Source organism: Euleptes europaea, chromosome 17, assembly GCF_029931775.1.
Source record: "Euleptes europaea isolate rEulEur1 chromosome 17, rEulEur1.hap1, whole genome shotgun sequence".
In the NCBI taxonomy this organism is placed as follows: domain Eukaryota; kingdom Metazoa; phylum Chordata; class Lepidosauria; order Squamata; family Sphaerodactylidae; genus Euleptes; species Euleptes europaea.
Window position 1 is genome coordinate 1,757,496 of NC_079328.1, and position 25,235 is coordinate 1,782,730.

The 25,235-nt window shown below is 46.9% G+C and overlaps 1 protein-coding gene across 1 annotated transcript in view; it reads left to right on the forward strand.

Annotated features, from left to right (window-relative positions):
- Positions 1 to 13,444: 13,444 nt before the first annotated feature.
- The window catches only part of CTNNAL1 (catenin alpha like 1), a 92,783-nt gene continuing 80,992 nt past the window's right edge, over positions 13,445 to 25,235 (forward strand). The window contains exon 1 of the mRNA XM_056862936.1: positions 13,445 to 13,561. Within this exon, the coding sequence (XP_056718914.1) occupies positions 13,445 to 13,561 (117 nt within the window). The remainder of the gene's footprint in view (positions 13,562 to 25,235) is intronic.

Genomic DNA, 25,235 nt, shown 5'->3' on the forward strand with positions numbered 1-25,235 from the left:
AAGCCTTTCCAGGATTCCACCGTATGTATTTATTTATTAAATCTATTTCTACCCCACCCTTTCCCGACCAAGATCAGGCTTAGGGCAGCTAACATCGAGAAATAAGCAAACATTTACGTTAAGTAGATATTCACACATACTGTGAGAAATTTATTTGTATGTGGCCATGGGCCTTCACAAAACATCATCCACAAAGTAATACAATATTTAAAGAAGACATATACAAGAAAATAAAATCTAGTAGGGTCGTTAAGTAGATATTAAAACATACTTAAAACAGTAACAAAACCTCATCTTAAGAAATGGTGCCAGAATAGAGGTCCCCTCATCATGTGGGTGAATAGTACTTAAAGGCAATGGGAGCCAGCGTGGTATAGTGGTTAAGAGCAGTGGTTTGGAGTGGTGGACTCTGATCTGGAGAACCAGGTTTGATTCCCCACTCCTCCACGTGAGCGGCGGAGACTAACCTGGTGAACTGGGTTAGTTCCCCCACTCCTACACACAAAGCCAGCTGGGTGACCTTGGGCTAGTCACAGTTCTCTCAGCCTCACCCACCTCACATGGTGTCTGTTGTGGAGGGTGGAGGGAAGGTGATTGTAAGCCTGTCTGAGTCTTTCTTAAGTGGTGGAGAAAGTCAGCATATAAAAACCAACTCTTCTCCCATTTCCTTTGGAACCAACTATAATAGTACGCACCCCTATTTTTAATTCAAATTTGCCTTTGGAGACATCTCCCATAGTTCTTCCTGATATGGACTGACTCTTTCTCTGTTGTAAATTTATGTGCTGGAGTGTTGCTGGTTGGTCAGCTAGAATTACTGGCTCTCGTACGTTGTCATTGTTTTCAGCGTTTGATGTCATTCTTGTACAGGAAGCCCGGGCTACCAATGAGTTTTTTCTTCCAGGTTTCTCATAATTTTCCCAGAAAGCAATCAAAGGACCTATGGTCTGCCCTTGTGTGGGTTTGGCTTATCTTATTTCTACATCTCTGAGCACAAAATCGATTGATTTCCTCATTGCCAATGAGTTGGCTTTTGCAATTAGGCTAAATCTGACTTTCTTCTCTTTGATTCTCTTTTCCATCTATACCCCCTGCTAGGTCAAGTACTGGTGTACGAAATTGGACTGAATTGAGATAATTATTTGATGACATTAAAAACAGCTACCCAAACACTCCAATTCTTATGGCTGCTGACTTTAATGCACAGATAGGGCAGGATGATAACATCCTTTCCCAAAAACTGATAGGAACCTTTGATGATGATTTTTTTAGCTCATCTTGGTACGGTAGAACTCCTAAGGATTATGTAATAAACTCTGCTGTTTTGTTTGGTTCATTTTGCTATTCAGAGAAATCTAATAATTGTAACTGGGTGACCACAGATCGATCCAAATGGAGATTTTACTTTTTTTTGACAAAACGGTGCCAGCGTTACTGACTACTTCCTGGTCACATTGAACCTCATTGAAAGCCTGTGGCTATATGAGTAGTGGCCATCTCCCTATTTATCTTTTAGTTGACTTATCTTGTGCATATCCTTTAACGCCAACTCATCATCAGTCATTACACCAAAGCCATAAGAGCCTAGGATGTGTTCGATGGAACCCTAAGCTTGATTCCTTAGTGTGATATAGAATGGAGTCTTCAGAGATGACTTCGCTAAGGACAGCTCTTCTTGGGCCTAAGATTGCTGTTATTGGTTTAAATGCATTTGTAATCTAATTTATGTTAATCTTCATTTATTAAGAAAATTATTCTAAAACTTTTAGTTTCAGCTAGGCAAAACTCTTGGTTTAATAGAGAGTGCAGTCTCCTTAAAAGAGCAATTTCTTAGAAACATAGAGAATTCAAAAGCAGTAATAATGTGTTCTGAAGGCGTTGTTAGTTCTCAAGAGGAATTATAAGAGCTTGATTAACTGGAGGAAAAGGGGGGATTTATATAAGAACAGGAGACGTCTGATTACAGCTATAAATAGCAATGACAACTCAACCTTTTGGTCTGTTGTCAATTCTGCCAATAATGGTCATGTGAAAGTCTCCGCCTGTATTCCATCTTCCATCTGGGTAACTTATTTTAAGAACCTTTTTTCTTATTCCCCAGAAAATCAAGGATCTGGAACTGTAGTAACCTCTACCATTTTGCACACATGGCCAGATGTGTCCCTTGATGAAATTAAGTCCCTTATTGGTTGCCTACATCAGGGGAAAACCCCAGGTTCTGATTTAATCCCAAATGAACTATTTAGAGTGAACCCTCATTGGTGGGGTGATATTCTTGCTCCTATTTTCACAAACAGCAATGCTTCGGGAGCCATTCCAAAATCATAGAGACACACCATAATACTTTCAATCTTTTAAAAGGGTCAGCATTTTTACCCAAGTTGCTATCACCCAATCAGCCTATTATCTGTTTTGGGCAAACTCTTGCTAAGGAAATTGATTGGATTGAGCAAAATGATGTCCTTGGCTGAGAGCAGAGCAGTTTTAGTCAGTCCTTGAGGGTTTAGAAAGGATGGATCTGATTACTAAGAGCTAGCATGGGTTTCTCAAGAACAAGTCATGTCAGACCAATCTTATCTCCTTTTTTGAGAAAGTTACTACCTTACTGGATCAGGGGAATGCTGTAGAGATAGATTATCTTGATTTCAGTAAGACCTTTGATTAGGTTCCACATAATATTCTTGTTGACAAATTGAGAAAATGTGGTTTACATCCTATTACTATTAGGTGGATCTGTAACTGGTTGACAGATCGCACCCAAAGAGTGCTTGTTAATGGTTCCTCATCCACTCGGAGAGAAGTGACTAGTGGAGTGCCTCAGGGATCTGACCTGGGCCCTGTGTTGTTCAACATCTTTAGAAATGATTTAGATGAAGGAATAGATGGGATGCTTATTAAATTTGGAGATGATACTAAATACTAATAAAATGCACTTCAACAAAGATAAATATAAAGTTCTGCATTTAGGTAGGAAAAATCAAATGCATAATTATAGGATGGGGGAGACTTGTCTGAGCAGTAGTGTGTGTGAAAAGGATCTCGGGGACTTGGTAGACAAAACACTTAACATGAGCCAGCAGTGTGATGCGGTAGCTAAAAAGGCAAATGCGATCTTGGGCTGTATCAACAGAAGTATAGTGTCCAGATCACGCAAAGTGATGGTATCGCTTTACTCTGCTCTGGTTAGACCTCTCCTAGAGTATTGTGTTCAGTTTTGGGCACCGCAATTTAAGAAAGATGTAGACAAGCTGGAACGTGTCCAGAGGAGGGCAACAAAGATGGCGAGGGATCTGGAGACCAAGTCCTATGAGGAAAGGTTGAAGGAGCTGGCTATGTTTAGCCTGAAGGGGAGAAGACTGAGAGGGGATATGATAACTATCTTCAAGTACTTGAAGGGCTTTCATATGGAGGAGGGTGCTAAGTTGTTTTCTGTTGCCCCAGAAGATCGGACCAGAACTAACAGGTTGAAATTAGATCAAAAGAGTTTCTGTGTTGACATTAGGAAGAACTTTCTAACCGTTAGAGTGGTTTCTCAGTGGAACAGGCGTCCTCGGGAGGTGGTAAGCTCTCCTTCCCTGAATGTTTTTAAGCAGAGGTTAGATGGCCATCTGTCAGCAATGCTGATTAAACTACCTTAAGCAGATGATGAGAGGGAGGGCATCTTGGCCATATTTTGGGCATGGAGTAGGGGTCACTGGGTGGCTGGAGGGGTAGTTGTGAATTTCTTGCATTGTGCAGGGGGTTGGACTAGATGACCCCGGTGGTCCCTTCCAACTCCATGAATCTGTGCTTCTAAGAGGTCTGTTATGGACCATTGTTTGATACTTTCACATTTAGCTGAGAAATATTCTTCCCCTCCCAGTGGTGCTCCTCTATATGCTGGTTTCACGGATCTTAAAAGGAGCCTTCATTGCTATTGCCAGGGAAAGACTCCGGAGGAAATTATGTAATTTGACCATGGATAGAAGATTGTTATGGCTCATACAGCAATTTCATACGAATCTTACAGCTCAGGTTCGCTGTGGTTATCAAGGAGAATTGACCGAGCCTTTTGACTTGGTCGGGGGGGTGGGTGGGTTAGACAAGGTTGCCTCCTTGCTCCTTTACTGATGAATTTATATTTGAATGATTTAGCAGCTAATTTTCAAGAAGTTTGTCACCCATCAAAGCTAGCAAACCATAGTATTCCAATCTTATTTTACACTGATAACACATGTTTAAAGGGCCGTCTTCTTCCCTGTGTGCCAACTATGCCAATCAGGCAGCCATCGGTAAGCTCTCCTGACACTTAGGGTGGCCCGTCCGGCATCGACCAGAGCCCCGGGCCTTTTCCATCATGGTCCCAGCTCTGATGTGGGCTCCTTGAAGAGCTGAGCCCCACCCTGGAGATCTCCAGGAGGTGCTGCTGGACCTGCCTGTTTGCCAGGGCTTTTGAGGAGGTTTAAATGGCAGGCAAGAGCCCCGTGGTGCAGAGTGATAAGCTGCAGTACTGCAGTCCAAGCTCTGCTCCCGACCTGAATTCGATCCCGATGGGAGTCGGTTTCCGGTATCCGGCTCAAGGTTGACTCAGCCTTCCATCCTTCCGAGGTTGGTCAAATGAGGACCCAGCTTGCTGGGGGTAAAGGGGAGACGACTGGGGAAGGCCCTGGCAAACCACCCCATAAAAACAAAGTCTGCCTAGTAAATGTCGGGATGTGACGTCACCCCATGGGTCAGGAATGACCCGGTGCTTGCACAGGGGACCTTTACCTGTTTACTTTTAAATAGCAGGCATCTTTTATTTTGGTGGGGGCGAGGAATTTGGGGCATGATGTTTTATCTTTGGCTTTAGCCGGGGATGTTTTAACTATTATTGTAAGCCATCTTGACCCGAGAGGGAGGGAGGGAGGCAGGCCTCTGCCCTTCTCATAGGCATATCCTGAAACAGAAACAGGCCCTGAGCAGCACCAGCGGGGCCACGTTAAAGCCGCGGGGCGTCGACATCCGTGCCTGCGGCCAACTGCCGGCGCCAGAGTCGCCCCCTCCCCTGGGCGCTGCCCCCGGCCACGTGGGCGCCCCTTCTCTCTCTCTCTCTCTCTCTCTCTCTCTCTCTCTGTCGGGCTCGTGGGCCGGCAAAGGGCCTGCGGGCCTTCCGCCACCGTCCTGTGGGGCGTGCCAGCGGCGCCCCTTCCGGCTGAAAGGCCTGCGGGGGGCGAGGGGGCCCCTTCAGCGACACAGAGCGGCCATTGGGACACAGGCCGCAGCAAGGAGCAGAGGGAGAAATTTCCACAGGAACATTGAAACCCCCCCCCGCCCCCCGCCTTGACTTGAAAGGACTGTCACGACGACGACGACGCGGGTTGTTGAAAAGCGTCTCGCCTTGTTTCACCTGCATCGTTGTGAGAGTCTCGCCTGGAAACGCTGCCCCGGGGGGGGGAGTGGTTGCCCAGCAACGGGGCAGTTTGGAAGGAGGAGGGAGAAGCAGCTGCAGGAGAAGGGGGGCGGGCGGGGCGGGGCGGGGCGCGTTTCCCCCTCCTGATGGGGTGAATTTAAGAAGCAGCTCCTGAGAAAAACAGGCGGGGAGACAAAGGCCGCGGGCGGCAGAGCCGGACCCCCCCCCCTCCCCCCGCCATGGCGATGCTGGGACGGCGAGGGGAAGGGGTTCCTTTCTCTTTTCTCACTGACTTTGGGATGGATTAATATAGCTTTTGTTCACGCTGTTTTGTTTCAAACTCCCAGTCTGACTTTACTGTTTCCCTCCCTTTTCAATAAATGTTACTTGTTTAAGTGTTTCAGGTTTCGAATGGGGCATCCACCACCCTGTGGTCACTAACCTAGCCCTTTTACAACTAAAAGGGTTACAACGACAACAACAATAATAATTTTAACAACTTAGCTTTTATTATAGCACTGCCAAGTATTCAAAGTACTTTGCATTCATTATCTTTTTGTCATCCTTGTGTATAGAGAGCTGTAGCTGTCTTCCCCATAGAGCTACCAGCAGCTTCTTCAGCAAACGTGACACGGTTTGGAAAGAAAAGGCTGCACCGCAGCGATGGGAGAGCCTAATTGTAGGAAGAGCCTACGAAGCTGCCTTAGACGGAGCACGGCTGGGCTCTCCAGCAGAAAACGGCCTTGGACAGCTCCTGGGATCCTTTAACTGGAGATACTCCTGACTAGAACTGGGACCTCCTGCGTGCAAGCCATCTGTCCACCTGTGAGCCGCAGCCCCTCCGCCTGGCCCTAAATTATCTACCCTTACAGCTGGTTTTCTTTTTTAAACGTGTACGGAAAGTCTGTTACACCACACGCACATGAAAGGGAATCAGTGGTGAGTGACTGACAGAACCCTCTAGAACCCCAGGAACATTTGAGGGTGAGACATGGTGATGGTGCAGCATGCAATGCCACAATGTCACTTCCTGTTACATACCCAGAAGTGACATCTAGGAATTCCTGTGTGTTACTTCAACACTGTGATGTCTCTTCCAGGTATGTAACCAGAAGTGATGTGGCATCACAGTATCACCACTTTCCCTGATTTTTCTCCGGCTGCTCCACCAAGCAGCAGCAGCCCCCGGCGGGGCTCATGGGCAGGAGATCCCCTAGCTGCCTCAGTACCCTCATAAGCAGAGTTTCACCCTTCGAAGACCACCAAAGTAAATGGGCTTGGAAGGGCGTGACTCTGTTTAGGATGGCATTGCAAGTGGTGCATATGGACACCTGTGGTCTTGCTCTCATAGTGACGCAAAGGTCAGCTGCTTTCCCCACTCAGCAGAGATGCCATTTGGTCAAGCCAGGTGGACAGTTTCTTCCTCCCCCCATGTTTCATACCCCATACAGTTATTCGTCAGGAGACCTTGTGTTTCTGGTTCTTACAACTCATAAGAATTTGCTAGATTTTTTTTTAAGCATCCACATCAAATGCTGCCTTGCTGTTGAATCTTGAATATATCCGCCAATAACAGATTTTTGAAGCTGGCAGTGAGTATTCCACTACCATTGAAAACTCTTCCCCCCCCAAAAAAAAACCAGAAATGAGCACTAACAAGGGAGAGAAATGGCGCCTTCTATGACTCAAACCCCACGTGGACAGCGACAAGAGTCTGCAGGGCCCTTGGATTCTTCATCCTTTGACAACTGACCACTGAATATGGGAACAGACTCTGTTGAAAAGCCTTATACGCATGGCCCTGCGGTGTGTTTGGTCTGGTATGGATTTATTTATTTATAGGCCGCCTTTCTCACTGAGGCTCAGGTCACATGACAGAATTAGAAAAGGAATCCAAAGGGGTGTGTGTGTGTCTGTTTAGTATGTGCAACCATGCAGCAAAACTGGGTAACAAAATAAAATTAAAAACAGTATAATATTGTATAAACAATGGAATATTGGGGGGGGGGGGATACCATTTTTTTTGCCCTGACCTGGATGGCTCAGGCTAGCCTGATCTCGTCAGATCTCAGAAACTAAGCAGGGTCAGCCCTGGTTAATATTTGGATGGGAGACCACCAAAGAATACTGGGGTTGCTGTGCAGAGGAAGGCACTGGCAAACCACCTCTGTTGGTCTCTTGCCATGAAAACCCCCAAAGGGGTCGCCATAAGTTGGCTGCGACTTGAAGGCACTTCACACACACCAATTTTTTCATACATCCTATTTATTTTTAAAATGTGTTTCCCCTGAACATTTCTGTTTTATTATCACCGTATTCCTTTTATAAAAATGCTCTCCTGAACAATTCCATTTTATGCATTCTGCAGAATGCTAAATGGGTTTTTTTTTTCCTGACCAGGCCACTCCACTGGGTGGGAGCCACCACAAAGAAAACTGAGGATTATTCATCCATGGAAGTTACCGCAAGGCTGCAGTTAACAGCTGGTGAGCATGCCGATGGGAAGTTCGAGGGCTGGTTTGCAGTGTTGTGCTTCCCAAGTGGCGTGCCTCCTTCCCCAGTGCCTCAGATGCTACCCTTCAAAAGCAACTGATATCAAGCGACAGTAATTTCAGACTCCTCAAGACACCTTTTCCAGTGTAAGAAAGGGCTTTAAGCTGCCAGGCCTTTGCATTACAGGGGCCTTCCCCCATCCCCTCTGAGTGCCAGGAATACTAAGCCTCTCTGAGCAGAGCCTGAGCCATTTCTCTGCAGCAGCTCCAAGCACAATAAAAATAATTAACAGAAGCTCAGCAGCAGTATGATTTCCAAACAAACCCAGGCAATTTAGCAACCTGCTCCTAAGGTTGCAATCCTAGGCACATTTAGCCCTGAGTAAAATACAGTGGATGTTTCGTATATGAATAGGCAGGGCTGCCGAGAGCCACCATGGGTCCCCAGACAAAGACTCCACCTGCCCCCCTTATCCAAATCAAATATCATAACAAAATAAACCACTTGGCTGGCAGTTACCATGCATCTATAATAATAAAGGGTGTCCTTTCAGGCGAATGGCCTTCATAATGAGCAACAAAAGCAAGTGGCCTTGGCAGCAGAGAGATCCCCATTTAACATTCTTAAATTTCATAGGACAAGAGGAGCCTTTTACATTCCTGCAGCCCTTAAATTATTTCCGGCAAAATCAGTAAGCCAAATGTCCTATGGCACAATTTTAGGCTTCCCCAAATCAAGCTATAGTCCATTGGAGAAAGTGCAATCAAAATTTTGTAGAGCTCTGCTGCAAGTCCCATGTTGTGTTTCAAATTTGTGGATCCGCTTGGAATTAGGCAATCTGAAAACAGAGGCAAGAATTACCCTCGCCTCAACTTTACTATGGCTGAAGACCCATGAAGCTTCAGAAGGCTTACTTCCCTTGCTTTGTTTGGACCAGTTTAAATCTAAATGGTGGATGGAATCGGTTAAAAGAATGGAACCATTGGGTCTCTCCCCCCAATTATTAATAACACTCAATAGAGAACAAGCAAAGTTGATAGTGAGGCAAAGATTATACGACACTGAAAGACAAACGGACCTTAGGTGCTCCCCAACTTACCTTGCTCCCTCCAAGGTAAGATACCAGCTGGCTCCTGCTCAGTATAGTCATACTATAGAAGTAAACAAGCAAAGGTGAGCTCTAACCGGGGCCTCGCTAGAGGTTCTGTACTTCCCTCAGAAGCTTTGGAGGGAAAATTTAGAAAACTCCCAAGAGCTCAGTGGGAATATCCTTGGGGGGCCAGGGAAATTGAAGACTCTGGCCATGTTATTCTTAGATGTAATTATTATAAGGACATTAGACAAAAGTTGATTCATCCACTGGTGAACCTAAGGAAGTTTGATTCAGAAGAAGAGGAAATGAAATTTCTGCTGTGGGAAGGGGACGCCTTTAGTCTTTCCCAAGTTGCTAAATTTTGCTCAGTGGCTATTAAGGTCCGTTTGAGAGAAGACCACTAATGGTCTTGTCAATATTGGTCACAAGTAACTTTTAGGTACATTTTAGTATAATATATTTATTGCAACTATTGTAGCATTTTAATGTATTTATGTTAAGCTATGGAGATACTTTCAATTTGATACCTACCCTTTTAAAGTCCTTTTTAAGATTGTAGGTGTGTACTATGTTCTGGCAAAAGCTGTAAATAACAAATAAAATCAGCCTATCTGTCCACTTGTGGCAGGCACAACTCATCAGGGAATAAAGTGAGGTGACCCAAAATTGGCTACCGGCTTCCGGATGATTGTGGGACTTCCAGGGCCAAAAATGAAAGGCACAGGACTATCCTGGCCCAGGTTCTCTCCAGACACCCCTTTGTGCTATTTGCAATGGAAGCAAAGGGTCTCTGCTTGTGGCAAAAGCATTAACTCGTCAGAAAATAATGCTGCATGATTGAAAACGGGGCCACTGGATGCTGCAGTGCCACAAATGAAGAAAACTGGAATACCTTAAAACAGGTTATCTTCACAACAGTCAACGTGTCATAAGAGAACTTTTCCATTCCATTTATTTACTAGCTCCTTTGACCAAAGGTCTTGAGCTTAACCATAACAATAATACATAATACAACAACACATAATCAATTTACAACACCCAACGTATACTTAAGGTTAAAACACAGTAGAAAACAATTACTAAACATAGCATCACTAATACCATAATAATATATTCCCCCTGAACCAGTCTCATTGAAATCACAAAATCTGTTTCAACATTCAACTCGCAGTTTACGTGCTTGTTTTGTTTTGACGTTTGAGCGACATCACCTCCGCCAAAAATCTTGCAACAGAACTAGTGATATCAGGATTATGTGGGATATCACCCAGGACTCCAAGGGAAGTTTGTATTTAGACAATATTGGGGTGATCCAACGCAACCGAGGAGCTGACCAGTGCTGATAACACAATAAGAGATGGTGTAAAGTCCCAATATCTCCAGATTTACATTCACAAACTCGATCTGAGTATGGAGTTTTCGCAAAACGACCTGACATCTCTGCAGTTGGGTAAGCATTTAATCTGGCAAGCATAAAGGCACGTCTATGGCTTGGGATTGTCAGCAAGCTCACATAAGAGGGCACGAACTCAGGAGGGGGAATCCCCAGTGCAAGGGTAGAACATACGCGCCTAGCGCGGAATGTAGTGCTAACACACTCAAGATTTCTCACCCTTGACCTATAAGAGAACTTTTAAGCAGCCTGACATGTGTCTCTAACACTCAGATCCCCAGTCTGCCATGGAAGGTGATGCACTCTCAGCTAGACCTACCTCACAGGGTTGTTGTAAGGATAAATCGGAGGACAGGAGAACAATGCCGCTTTGGGTCTCCATTGGGGAGAAAGACTGGGTATCACATTTGTTATAAATCCAATTTTGTCACCAAGAAAAGAAAAAAGGATGATCGCTATTGCTGTTGCTTCCTCAAGTATTGCGGCAACCATTTTGGCAGGGAGAAGAACCGATCATTCAGTATCCAAACTACTGTCGAATATTGCCAGCCCAGCCCAGCGGTCATGGGCAGGCCCCTCGTATCTACAGAAGCCCTCATAATGGTGTAAAAGAAGCAGGAGGAGTCTTCCTCCCTCTTTCCAGACAAGCGGTGCCTGCCAAAAATGCCCTCTGTACCTGCTCCACTTGCACTGCCCTTCCATTTCAATATTACTCTCTATAGCCATGTGCCGCCTACTTTTGTAATTTCATATTTACGCACACGTATATGTGTCTACCAATACAGGATACACTTCACAAAAACTTCATGTCACAATAATTATTTAGTATGTAAATCAGTAAGAAATCTATTTCAGTTTACCCCTGTAACTTTACCCAGCACAGAAGCAGAGACAAACTGGGTTATGTAGTGGTGCTGGATGAGAAGTGCTGGGACCCCGGGGATTGATCTTGCTGACATTAAAACAGTTTACATCATTTGTCCTACAGTAAAGTAGCTATTAGCTCTCCCACCAACACAATAATAACAATAACAACAACCCTAGTGCCTGAACTGAGAATGCTAACTTCTGTTCCACAAGTATAACCACTAAAACAGATTAATGTTCTTCGGGGGGAGCATCCTATTGCTACTTTGTTAGATCATGGGGAAATATTAACTACTCCCCTGCTGTCTATAATATTAACAAAGGTTTGCTACCTATATTACTTATTAAGTACATTCTAAGTTGCTAAGCAGGATAGGGGTGAGAGGTAATTGAAACCAAGACTTGAAATAAAAGGGGGGCACACAGAAAAATTAGGTGGAGGGAGAGATAAATGAATGAGAAAAGTGTGTGAAAGAGGGAGAGAAAATAGGGAAAAGAGAGGGAAAGGGGTGTTTTTTTTTTTTTACATTGCTGCAACTCACTAACTACCACTTTGCAAGATCTGGCTAGGCAGGCAAAGCTATGGAGTGGGGTGCAACAAAAAGAAGAGGGTAGGATGCTGGGAACGACAACCTTGTTAGCAGGCTGTGGCTTGGCAACTACTTTAGCAGCCATCAGCCATGCTGGTTGTTTGATGGGCTTAGCGTGATCTGTTAGGCAAGTCTGCTTCAGTCTTATAGAAAGCCGATAGTCAAGAGTGCCTTTAACTGTGCTCAGACTTCTTGCAGCCAGAAGTGCATTAAAAGAAAAATAAATGAAAAGGTGCTTGGGGCATGCAGTGCCATCTTCAACAGGAGTTCAGTGGAAAGTACGTTCTAGTATCCTGGCTATTGCTGACTGCCTTAGAGGCACATGGAATGCCGTGGTTCAGCTTGATCTTGTCAGATCTCAGAAGTTAAGCACTTGGATGGGGGACCCCATCCCCCATCCAAGTGCTTAACTATATTAGAGGATGACTAATAAAGCATACAAGAAATTAGAAATGAATTTATGTCTCGAAATACTCATATCCTGCTTTCCTTCCCAGTAAGTGCCCACAGTGGCTTACAACGCTGTTCTCCCCTCTTTAATTTTATCCTCATAACAACCCCGTGGGGTAGGTTAGGCCGAGTGTTTGACTGGCCCAAAGTCACCCAGCAAGCTTCCACATGGCAGTGTGTGGATTTGAACTTGGGTCTCCCAGATCCTAGTAGGACACTCTAACCATTACACCAATGGCATTTTATCCTAACGTTTTATGGCCCACTTCTTCTAAATGGCTCCTTGCTAGGCAAACATTTCTAAGCTGTATGGGGGGGGGGGTGGACCCCAAACGGGCAGGGGGCTGAAGCAGCCAGGAGATCCAGGAAGCAGCGGGTACAAGGCGAACACAGAATTAGGTGTGGTCCTTATGACTGCACGTGTATCTTTCCTTCCCACCCGCTGGAGCCCTGAAGGCAGCAAACAAGTTGAGGATCAACTTGGGGAACAGGCGCGGGGGGGGGGGGGCCGCGACCGCCACACAGGCATCCAGGCAGGCAGTGGGGGGGGGGGCGGGGGGCGCCACAGTTTCGGCGGCGGGAGTGGCCAGGGCCCGGTGGGGCAGAGGCAGCCCCGCAGCCCGCCGGCCCCCCACGCGCGGCCTTCCCAGGAGGGCCGGGGGCGTTGTCCTGGCTGCAAAGCGGGGCAGAGGCGCTTTCGCCACGGAGCCGGGGGGGGGGGCGCAGGGGCCGGGGGGGGAACCCTCACGGGGCGCAGCCCGCTTGCAACTGAAGAGCTTTGACCCCGGCGCCACAAAGCCCCAGAGAGGCAGGCAGGCGGAGCCGCCCCTCCGAGCGCCGCTCGCGGCTTCAGCGCCGGGACCTTCGGCCTCGCCAGACGGGCCCCGCCCCGCCCCGCCCCGCCCCGCCCCGGCCGGGGAGGCGCCCGAGAGGCCCCGTCGAGGGTCGAGCCCCGGGCGGGCGGGCGGGCGGGCGAGGGGTCGCTTTCAGGGGCCGCCGGACTCGCGGCAGGCGGCGGCCAGGCCGGGGGGGCGGGCCCTCTCCCCCTCCCCTCCCCCCTCCGGCCACGCCCTCGGCCGCGGGAGCCCCGGGCAAAGTTGTGCGGGGCGCGGCAGAAGGCGGGAAGCCGGCGGCGGAGCGGGACCCCGAGCCGGAGCGCCCTCCCCCCTCCCCTCCCCTCCCCCCCCATGGCGGCCTTGGCGGGGGCGTCGTGGCCGCGCTCGGCGCTGGGCTGGGAGGCGCTGCCGGGGCTGCAGATCCGCTCGCGCTCCGTGGAGCAGACCCTCGTGCCGCTCGTGGCCCAGGTGAGCGGGCCGACCCCCGACCCCCGACCCCCGACCCCGCCAGCCCCGGTTGCGCGGCGCGTTGCTTCGGGCAGGGCTGCGGGGCGCCGCTCCCCCTCCCCCCCCCACACTCACTTCGCGCAAAGTTTGTGGGGGGGGGCTGCCGGGCGCGCGCGCGTTAGTACGGCCTGAATGTGACCTTATCTGGGGGGAGGTGCGCGCGCACCGCGCGTGCTTGTGGGGGCTCGAGCAGGGCGCGCGCCGCAGAGGGGCCGGCGGGGACCGCGCTCGGCCGGGGGTGGAGGGGGGGGTGCGGGGCGCGGGCCCTGCGCCCCCTCGAACCCTCGACGCCGCCCCCGAGGAGCAGCTGCCCCCCCCCCGTCCGTCCATCCGTCCATCCGTCCATGGAGGTGCGGCATAAGGGGGGCGGGAGGAGGGAGGGAGCTAGACGGGTCAATGGTCTGACTGTATACAGCAGCTTCATGGATATTATCCCTCCCTGTCTAGTGGCAACTCTAGTGAGAACAAACGTTAAATGTCCAATAATTTTCAAAAAACGTTAGGCCCCAGGACTGCCCAGTTACAGAAGAGATAGAATCATAGAATTGGAAGGGGCCCTAGAGGCCATCTAGTCCAACCCCCTGCTTAATGCAGGATCAGCCTAGAGCACCCCTGACAAGGGTTTGTCCAGCCTCTGCTTGAAGACTGCCAGGGAGGGGGAGCTCACCACCTCCCTACTGTCAGATAGGCTCTCCGCCAGCCCCGGAGAGAAACAAGATGGTTTCCCCCACGGACAAAATGGGGTCCTTTTGCACTCCGTCCCTCTCCGTTTGCACCTGGTCTCCTGCCCAAGATCTGCAGCTCAATGGAGACCCACCCCGGTAATGGCTGCTCAGATACCAGGTCCCGCAAAACAGTACTGGGAGCCCGGGAAGATCTGCCACTTAACGCACGCATTTTATTCTGAATACTTTTGCTCATGTCGTTACCGGTAGTTTCCAATAATCCAATCAACCCCATTGTATCCACCCTATATATGTTTCTGTATTCCCCATACCTGTACGCTAGCCTTAAGTCTTTGACCTGCTGAAATCGCTGTCCTTCTGAAATAAACTTTTTAACTCGCTGCATCATCTGGAGGAAAGTTATTGCCAGGAACACATCGACTTGCTGAGGCCTGACACCTAGGTAGCTGATTCCACTGTTGAACCACTCTTGCTGTAATTTTTTCCCCTGATATCCTCTCTGCCCGCAATTTAAACCCGTCATTGCGAGTCCTATCCTCTGCTGCCAACAGAAACAGCTCCCTGTCCTCCTCCAAGTGACATCCCTTCAAATACTTAAAGAGAGCAATCATGTCCCTCCTCTACCTCTTCTCCAGACTAAACATTCCCATGTCCCTCAGCCTTTCCTGGTAGGGCTTGGTCTCCAGGCCCCTGATCATCCTCATCGCTCTCCTCTGTACCCGCTCCATTCTGTCCACATCCTTTTTGAAGTGAGGCCTCCAGAACTGCACACAATACTCCAGGTGTGGCCTGACCAGTGCAGTGTACAGCAGAACTGTGTTATCTTGCGATTTGGATGTTATGCCTCTGTTGATACACCTCAAGACCGCAATAGCCTTTTTTGTCTCTGCTCATATTTAACTGTCTGCTCATATTTAACTTACGGTCCACTCGTACCCCAAGATCTTGTTCACACCCATTGCTGCCCAGAAGTGTATTCCTCATCCAGTATGCATGTCCCCCATTTCTGTTACCCAGATGTAGAACTCAGCACTTATCCTTGTTGAATTGCATCCTGTTCACATCTGCCCACTTTTCCGGTGGGTTCAGATCTCGTTGAATTCTATCTCTATCTTCTGGTGTGTTCGCTGCTCCTCCCAATTTAGTTTCATCTGCTATTTAATGAGTAGTCCCTCCACCCCCTCATCCAGATCATTTATAAAAATATTGAAAAGTACCGGGCCCAGAACCGAGCCCTGTGGCATCCCACTAGATACCTCCCTCCATTCAGATGAAATGCCATTGACAGCTACTCTTTGAGTCCGGTTCTGCAACCAGTTTCCTATCCACCTAACTATCTTAGGGGCTCATAGTCCTCTAGTTTACCCATCAGAACATCATAAGGAACCTGACAAAAGCTGTACTGAAATCAAGGTAAACAACATCGACAGTGTTCCCTCGATGCAGTAAGCTCATCACTCGATCAAAGAAGGAAACGAGAAGGAAATTAATAATTACCCCCCACATCCCCAGTGACCTCAGCCCTTCCCCCGCCATGCAGGATCCCACAATCAAAGCACTCCTGACAGATGGCCATCTAGCCTCTACTTAAAGACCTCCAAAGACGGGGACTCCACCACCCTCCGAGGCAGCACATTCCACCGTCGAACAGCCCTCACCGTCAGAAAGTTCTTCCTAATGTTTAGGTGGAATCGCTTTTCTCTTAGTTTAAATCCATTACTCCGTGTTCTAGTCTCTGGAACAACAGAGAACAAGCTAGTTCCCTCATCAACATGACATCCCTTCAAATATTTAAACATGGCTATCATGTCTCCCCTCAACCTTCTGTTCTCTAGACTAAACAAACCCAACTCCCTAAGTCTCTCCTCATAGGGCATGGATTCCAGACCTCTGACCATTCTGGTCAAAAGCTACCCAGTCAAAACCAACATTTAATTAGAATAGAAGCAATTTGCTTTGGTGAGAAATTTTTTGAATTTGAGGGTTAAGGGTTGCTGCAAGCTATAAACATTATAAGGTTGCAATCCTGTGCTCCATTAAATTCCATAATTCTTTAAACAAAGATTTACAGGACTAGACTGCATATTTGTTGTCGTCCCCCCAAGTAAACTCAAATAACTAGCTGTATGTACATGAAATATCAGCCCTTTCGAGTAGTACAGACCTGCTTATGAACCACATGTCTCATTTAGTATGCTTTTTGAATATTTTACTTTTAGCATATTGACTAAGAATGATTTGCTCAGTCATTATATTCATCTATTTGCTCTAAGCTGCCTTGGAAATTGTTTTTAAATAGAAAATAAGTATAATAATACATCATCAGTATATCTAATTCTCAACTGGCCAGATCTGTGGATACAAATTTGGAGATTAGAACCATGAATAGACAAAATGGATTTTTTTTACAAACCTGAAGATCCCCAAGTTTGCCCACAAATCTGAATGCTAAAAAAAACAGCCATTGGGGATGAACCCCCTTCCCAAATAACAGAAGCAGTGTCTGTAGCTTTCAGAATTGAATGCCCTCTCTGGGGGAAGGAAGGAGGGAAAGATGAAGACGGGGCGCAGATAAAGGTGGATTGGCTGGCTGGTGGATAGGAAGGAGAAAAGGAAGCAGGAAAAAAGGAGAGGTTATGGAGCTTCCAGGGAAGGGAAAGAGGAAATAGTGGGCAAAGGGAAGATGAGATACTTCGCGCAAGCCCATGCAGGTCACCTGGCTTGTACCCATATTCCAGATTCTTCCAATTCCTAGGGTTGCCAACCAAGCTGGAGGAAAATGCCCTGACCCTGTAATGGAGGCTTCCTGTGTGGAAATGGGCAGCTGAAACTTTTCATAGTATGGAGGTCAGTAGGCAAATAACAGCTCTGTAACCCTCTGTTAAAGTCCTAGGACCTTTTTTCTCCAGGCAGTTGGCAACTTTACCAGTTGCAGATACTGAGAAGAGGTGCATATTATTGGAATGGTAAGAGAAGCTGTGATGGGGATATGAACTGTGCTGCTCAAGGAGAGAAGGAGCTCTAAGACGTGCTATAGTGACATAACATGTAAAGAAATCCACATGCGTTAGAATCCGTGTACGGTAATGATCATGTAGCTGCAATTCTGTATTGAGTGTATCTATAAAATGGCTCTGATTAAAAAAATTATTAGCCTACCGTTAACTCCCATTGTACTCAGTGGTGCTTCTGAGAAAACAAGGCTACAATCCTCAAAACACTTTCCTAGGAGTAAGCCTCATTGAATAAAATAGGATTTACTTCTGAGTAGACCTGCTCGTGAGCACTCCTTGCATGTAGAATGATAACTGTCTTTTCTGCTAGTGCTTTAAATATAAACTGTAATCCGTGCATGAAATTCTCCCGGGTGGCCCCATTAACTTCAGGGACACTTAATACAAACTGCTATTTTAGAAGGCAATCTGTCACTTAAACTGATGCGGTCGCATTTAAGCTGGTAGGGAAGATCTGTTTCAGTCTTAAGTGCTTTATGGATTGCAGAGCAATCCCCATGCCATGTCTTTTAGGAGAGCTCTGTTGGTTTATGAAAATATAGCAGAGTGACTGCAGATTTAAGACAATTGGACTTAGACTGGAGTGACTCTGCATAGGATTGCATTGTGACTGATCCAAGAATAGGTCAGAATTAACGGTAGCTGCAGCGGAGGTAGAGCTTGCTCAATCTTGCTGTGCTCAGGTCCGTGTATGACTGTCCATAGCAAGTGATTTGTGGGTTAAATACTACTTTACGTTACCTGTAATTATTGAAATATATTCTCACAGCTTTTTCATTCAGGGTAGTATTCTGTGTTTTTGCCATCGTACCAAATATAATGAGATGTATCTGTGCATTTCCTTCTGGATGACCAGCTTCATTTCACTGGAGTGGCAAAGATGCTCTCCTTATCTTTCTGCTCAAAATCTCTTCCCCACTTTTTTGTCACTGTTAAAAAAGTCATTATCATCCAGACAGAACCTTGTGGTAATAGTCGACACCGCTCTCCTTCCACAGCAGTTACTCTTCATTACAGACAAAAATCCTTTGTTTTCTTTTGGCATCTCTTGCTAAAAACCTTAATGCATCTTGATAAAAGTCTGCAGCTCCTCTGCTTGTAGCTGACCTATTCAAAACCACTCTTGTCAAATTACTTCCTGTCTTTCTGTCACTGGGATTGCTTTGACTCTTTTTGCTGGTTTTCCATCACTGGCCGCATCATGTTCAAGTTTCTAGTTCTTAGGCTTTCCTTTTGTAAATCTCTAACCTTATCGCTCCTAGATTATCATTGAGTTTCTGGTGAGTCCTAGAGCTACCCTTGTCACTTCTGGGTAGTTCTAGGAATCTCCAGGAACTTGATGGTCAGAACTTTCTGTAAGCAGATGAGACCTTATTTTTCTTTTTAATTTTTCTCTCCAGGGGGCTAGAGCAACTGCCCCATAAGGAGCGGTTAAGGCTCTTAGGGCTGTTTAGCTCAGAAAGAAGGCGGTTAAGGGGAGATATGATAGAGGTCTATAAAATTATGCATGGTTTGGAGAGAGTAGACAGGGAGAAGCTTTTCTCCCTCTCTCATAATACCAGAACACGGGGTCATCTGCTGAAGCTGGTGGGAGATTCAAAACAGATATGAATATGAAAGCCTTTATTGGCATTAAAAGGGAAATCGTACAGTGAAGTTCAAAACAGATAAAAGGAAATATTTCTTCACACAACACATAGTTAAATTGTGGAATTCCTTGCCTTAGGATGTGGTGATGGCTGCCAAAATTGGAAGGCTTTAAGAGGATAGGGCTATCCATGAAGAATAGGGCTATCCATGACTACTAGTCAAAATGGATACTAGTCATGACGCATGCGTATTATCTCCAGGATCAGAGGAGCATGCCTGTTATCTTAGGTGCTGTGGAACACAGGCAGGATGGTGCTGCTGCAGTTGTCTTGTTTGTGGGCTTCCTAGAGGCACCTGGTTGGCCACTGTGCGAACAGACTGCTGGACTTGATGGGCCTCGGTCTGATCCAGCCGGGCTTTTCTTATGTTCTCATTCCTACATTTGTTCATCCAGTGTCCTATTTTGACCATTATGTTTAGTACCCTTTATTTTCTTGTATCCTTTGCCTTTTTCTCTCCTCACGCTCTTTGCCTCCTTTAAATTTCTCCTCAGAATGTAATTCTTCTGCAAAGCCTTCTTTGGGACACTGTTGAGTTATTAATTGTTCAATTTTATGCAGAATTTCTCCAGTGTGAAATCATTTATTTCAGTGGCCTTAGACTGGAGTAACTCTGCACAGGATTGCACTGTGGGTCTACTCTGTGAGGTAGTATTCCTTTACGACACCATATCTTTTTTTCTTATCTAGTTTGTCATGGTTTAATTTGTATAGTTCCCAGCAGAGCATTAAGAGTCCAGATGAATAGCGAGGAGGTTGGCTGGTGGCATGCCTGCCGCTGGTGGCCCTCCATCCTTCACCAAAATACATGACCTCTGCCTGTGAGACGGCCGCTCTCTGCATCAAGCAAGCAGCCCTGGGAAATTTCCATCGAATTAAGATGGCCGGGTGTTGTCTAGTAGTTGCACAGGCTACTCTGAATGGTTAACCGTAGTTTCCTGTTCTCCGGAGACGATTTATCATCAGATTCAGGCATTCAAGGCCCCAGCTAGTTTGGCCGTGACCATGCCCTCGTGCCTCAGACATGATTGGGGGCTGCTCACTCCAAGGGTAAGGCTAAAGAAGACAGTTGGTTCTAAGCAGTAGTGTGGAATGAGGGGTGAATAGCTTGTATTCTGTGGGGTGAGTCTCTCAGGATTACTCCTGCCAAGCCAGGTGTACAGTTTGCTTGCTTCCCACTTTCCTTTTTGGGGAGCTTGAAGGTACGTCTGAGGCATGGAGTCTTCAACCTTTTTGAGCCTGGGGGCACCTTTGGAATTTCGAGGTGGGGGGTAAGGTGCTTGTCACTACAAAATGGCTGCCACAGGAGGAGGAGGAGAAGAATTGGTTTTTATATGCCGACTTTCTCTACCACTTAAGGGAGAATCAAACCTGCTTACAATCACCTTCCCTTCCCCTCCCCACAACAGACACCCTGTGAGGTCGGTGGGGCTGAGAGAGCTCATGTGGAGGAGTGGGGAATCAAACCTGGTTCTCTAGATCAGAGTGCACCGCTCCAAACCACCTCTTTTAACCACTACACCACGCTGGCCAAAGACACACACACAAGAGGAAGAGGGATGGGGAATATAATTGTCCCGAAATACAGAAGGCGGCCAAGGGGCGCAATACGCACACCCAAGGGGGCCAAGGGGGCACAGGGAGTGCTCTGCTGCTCTGGTGGTCCCCAGCCCCCACCTCCTTCTCACAACTAATCCATGGGTCCTGTTCACAAGATGTAGGATCCTTCTCCAGTAATTGGTAGGGAGGATCCAAGTGACAGGCCCTTCGTTTGTATGAAAGCGGCCCATAGTTGGTTCTGCCTTCGCAGTGGCCCTGCTGGATTTCCTCAAGTGCATAGTGAGCTCCTGGGGAAGTGCCTGCGAACACCGTGACGCCCATGAGCGCCACGCGGGAGGGCCCTGGGCTCAGCCAATTCGGCATGCTGCTGTGTCATAGCCCACTTCCTGTGTCCGAATGGTGAACAGGTGCAACGTAGAGACCGGTCCCACCCCCAGCCGTGTGCAAAATATTACTGGGATTTCCAGAACGGACACTTTAGAGCACTCTCTGCCTTTCTCCTTCGTTTGCGGATAGTGGAGGTCCCACCAGTGTGCTGGCTATATGCAGTTCTTTGACCTTCGTTATGCACATAAATATTTGGGGGTGCCCGGAGATTGTCACTGCCCACCGAATTATCTCCGCTGCCTGCTGTACAGTTTATTCGTCCAGCTGTGGATTTACTATTTTTGTTTTTGCCAAACACACAATTCAGTGTGTTTTCCATTTTCTTTTTAAAAGTAGTTGATGGTTATCTTCATGTTAAGATCCTGAGAGAGTTAACATCCATGATGTTTTATTTATGAGTTATTTTACTGCATTTATATCCTTTGCTTTCTTCCATCATGGCATTCAAGGCTGCCTCCGGTGGGTTCCCTGTGAGATCCTTCGGCCATGCTTTGACCACACTCAAATGTGCTCAGCTGTAGCAGGATTACTGCATCCTGTGCCGAACCAGAGACTCCTTTCACCATGTCTCTTGTATACGAAGGAGTCATGGCTGCTGAAGTGAATGGTGGCCTTTATCCCTTTTTGATCTTTTCCTTGTATTGGTGCAAAAATTTTGTGCTCCTTTGATCGTTATTTACTACAGTTCTTTTGTTGTGTCCCAAATCGCACCCAAAGAGTGCTTGTTAATGGTTCCTCATCCACTTGGAGAGGAGTGACTAGTGGAGTTCCTCAGGGATCTGTCCTGGGCCCTATGTTGTTCAATATCTTTATAAATGATTTGGATGAAGGAATAGAGGGGATGCTTATTAAATTTGCAGATGATACTAAATTGGGAGGGGTAGCAAATACGGTAGAAGACAGAGCCAGGATACAGGATGATCTTGACAGGCTGGAGAATTGGGCTAAAACCAATAAAATGCATTTCAACAGAAATAAATGTAAAGATCTGCATTTAGGTAGGAAAAATCAAATACATAATTATAGGATGGGGGAGACTTGTTTGAGCAGTAGTGTGTGCGAAAAGGATCTTGGGGTCTTAGTAGACCAAACACTGAACATGAGTCAGCAGTGTGATGTGGTAGCTAAAAAGGCAAATGCAATCTTGGGCTGCATCAACAGAAGTATAATGTCCAGATCACATGAAGTGATGGTATCGCTTTACTCTGCTCTGGTTAGACCTCTCCTAGAGTATTGTGTTCAGTTTGGGGCACCACAATTTAAGAAAGATGTAGACAAGCTGGAACGTGTCCAGAGGAAGGCAACAAAGATGGTGAGGGGTCTGGAGACCAAGTCCTACGAGGAAAGGTTGAAGGAGCTGGGTATGTTTAGCCTGAAGAGGAGAAGACTGAGAGGGGACATGATAACCATCTTTAAGTACTTGAAGGGCTGTCATATAGAGGAGGGTGCAGAGTTGTTTTCTGTTGCCCCAGAAGGTCGGACCAGAACCAATGGGTTGAAATTAAATCAAAAGAGTTTCCATTTAGACATCAAGAAGAATTTTGTAACAGAGCGGTTCCTCAGTAGAACAGACTTCCTCAGGAGGTGGTGAGCTCTCCTTCTCTGGAAGTTTTAAAGCAGAGGCTTGATGGCCATCTGTCAGCAATGCTGATTCTATGACCTTAGGCAGATGATGAGAGGGAGGGCATCTTGGCCATCTTCTGGGCATGGACTAGGGGTCACTGGGTGTCTGTGGGGGAGGTAGTTGTGAAATTTCTGCATTGGGCAAGGAGTTGGACTAGATGACCCTGATGGTACCTTCCAACTCTATGATTCTGTGAAATCTGAGGCAATATGATTTGTGTGTTTGTGTGCTGTCAAATCACATCTGACTTATGGTGACCCCTGGTGAGGTTTTCAAGGCAAGAGACATTTGGAGGTGGTTTGCCATTGCGTTCCATAGTGTCATGGCCCTGGTATTCTTTGGAGGTCTCTCATCCAAATCCTTGCCAGGGTCAACTTTGCTTAGCTTCTGAGATCTGACGAGATCAGGTTCGCCTGGGGCTATCTGGGTCAGGGCCAAACTGACTTATGGCAACCCGTGGTGGGGTTTTCAAGACAAGGGACATTCTGAGGTGGTTTGCCATTGCCTACCTCTGCATAGCAACACTGGTATTCTTTGGAGGTCTCCCATTCAGATACTATCCAGGATTAGGGCTGAGAGTGCTTGACTGGCCCAGGGTCAACCAGCAAGCTTCCATGGCGAAAGTGAGGATTTGAACCTGTATTTCCCACGTCCTAGTCTGACACCTTAACCACTACACCATGCTGGCTCTCAATATGATTAAGCTTCTAGAAATACCTTACTGCCTACTTTTCTTCTGTACGTGGGTTGTAGGGACCAAAGCATGCCACTCTGGTAATGTCAGCAGTGGTTGCTAGAGACAGGGATGGGCGGGCCCTTTATCTCTTGGAATGTTAAGCATCTTTTCAAGGTGCGAAGCTTCCGTTATACTGCAGACCTTGTTGTAATGTTGATGGGTGGAGGGGTTGGCCCATACCTTCAAGACTTGCAACAGAAATTCCAAAGTATTCTTTCATTTTTATTTATTTTGAACATATTTATGCCTCCTCTTCAGGAACCTGCCCAAAGTTGCTAACAAAATAAAAATAATAAACACAAAACCTTAAAATATATTAATGTTTGTTTGTTTATTTGTTATGGCCAATGGCCAGCATAAAATTACAAAAAATATATTAATTAAAATCTAGCTGTAAAAAAGCCCCAACCCAGCAAAAAACAGGTCATCAAAACAGACCGTGGACAGCTTAAAATAATAGTTTTCAGGCTAAAATAGTGTTGGGAAATCTATCCCTTGCTTTAGACGCCTGCTTGAACAGAAAGGTTTTGGCCTGGCACCTGAGTAGCCACCAGGTGAGCCTCAAAGGGAAGGGGCATTCCACGAGTGAGATGCCTCTGCTGCACCTGGTGAGGCAGTGGCACAGAGGGCAGGGCTGGCGAGATGGTCTTGACTGGTACATCTGTCTGTATCTGCCAGGTGACAAAATGAAGGGATGCAGAGGAAACAGAAGATGTTTGGACTGGGATTGGTGAGGTGGGTAATGCTGCTTTTTCTGGAAGATAACCAAGGTCCGATTTCCCTTTGTGACACAGTAGTGTTTAGCAAACGGACCAGTGATGATTGTTTCACAGTTAAAAAGCCACACCTGAATCATTCTTCTGTTCTAAGTCCCAACGGTGTTGCTGGGAGAATTGGTGATTGTAAGTAGTTGGAAGTGACTTGACGACACTTCACACACACACACACACACACACACACACACACACTCACTCATGAGTTTGGTGAGAAAAAGCTGCTCAGCAGCAGCCTGCTGCTCATGAAGGGTGGGAGCTGTGAAGCCAAGGCCGCCTGGGGCTTTGTCCACACCGGGTGGGTGGGCAAGAGGACGTTGCTTCTCCTGTTGGATGAGAGGTGGTGGTATAAAGGGAAGGTGGCAGAGGATGATAACCAAAAGGATTGAACGTGGCCTCGCTTTCAGAACAGAAGAATATTTTATTTCTGTTTGGCCAGGGAGTGTTATGTTCCCCTCTGGTTGCCAGCCTGGAGACCTTGGGGTTTGTCTGCGCTTGCTACCAGAAACATTTTTAAATAATTCTCCTGTAGACAGGGTGGCCGTAGTTGTTTCTTAGCAGGCAAAGAAAGGCCTTGGGGCTAGCCTGCGTTAATTTCCAGATTGATAACCTTGCACATGCTCAGAGATAAGCACCAAACCCTCTGGCTGTCTTTTAAGTAGAGTACACACACAGTTCAGCGCTCGATCTGCGTTTTCATCAAGAAAGGAAATTGCCTTTGAACTGGAAGATTTTTTTCCAGACAGTAAATGAGCAAAGGTCCAGCATAAGTGTACATAAATGGGTATAGACCAAAAATGCCCGGTAAGAACACGGTGTTCAATTGCCTGTGGGACCATCAGTCACTTAGGAATGGGCATTAGCGTTCAAAGATGTGTGTCGTTCTACGTGATCCAATCCCCACATTAACATTTCTGCTGGTAGAGAGAGCCCTGGAAGTGCCTGGGCATGTTAACTTTGTCAGGGTCAGCAAGTGGCAATCTTGCTGGGAGTTGATGTGTTGCATCCAAAGGGTCAAGTTGGTCTTCCTTCCCCTTGTACTGCCTAGGAAGGTTCAGAAGATGGGAAGTGGATGTGGGAGGAATAATGTGGATGAAAACAAAGAAACTCTCCTCTTTCTAGCTCATTTGTTCACTCCTCAGCACCCCTCTTCATAGTTCCGGAACGATTTCAAAGGATGGGGGTGGGATGCAGGTCTCCGAGGTC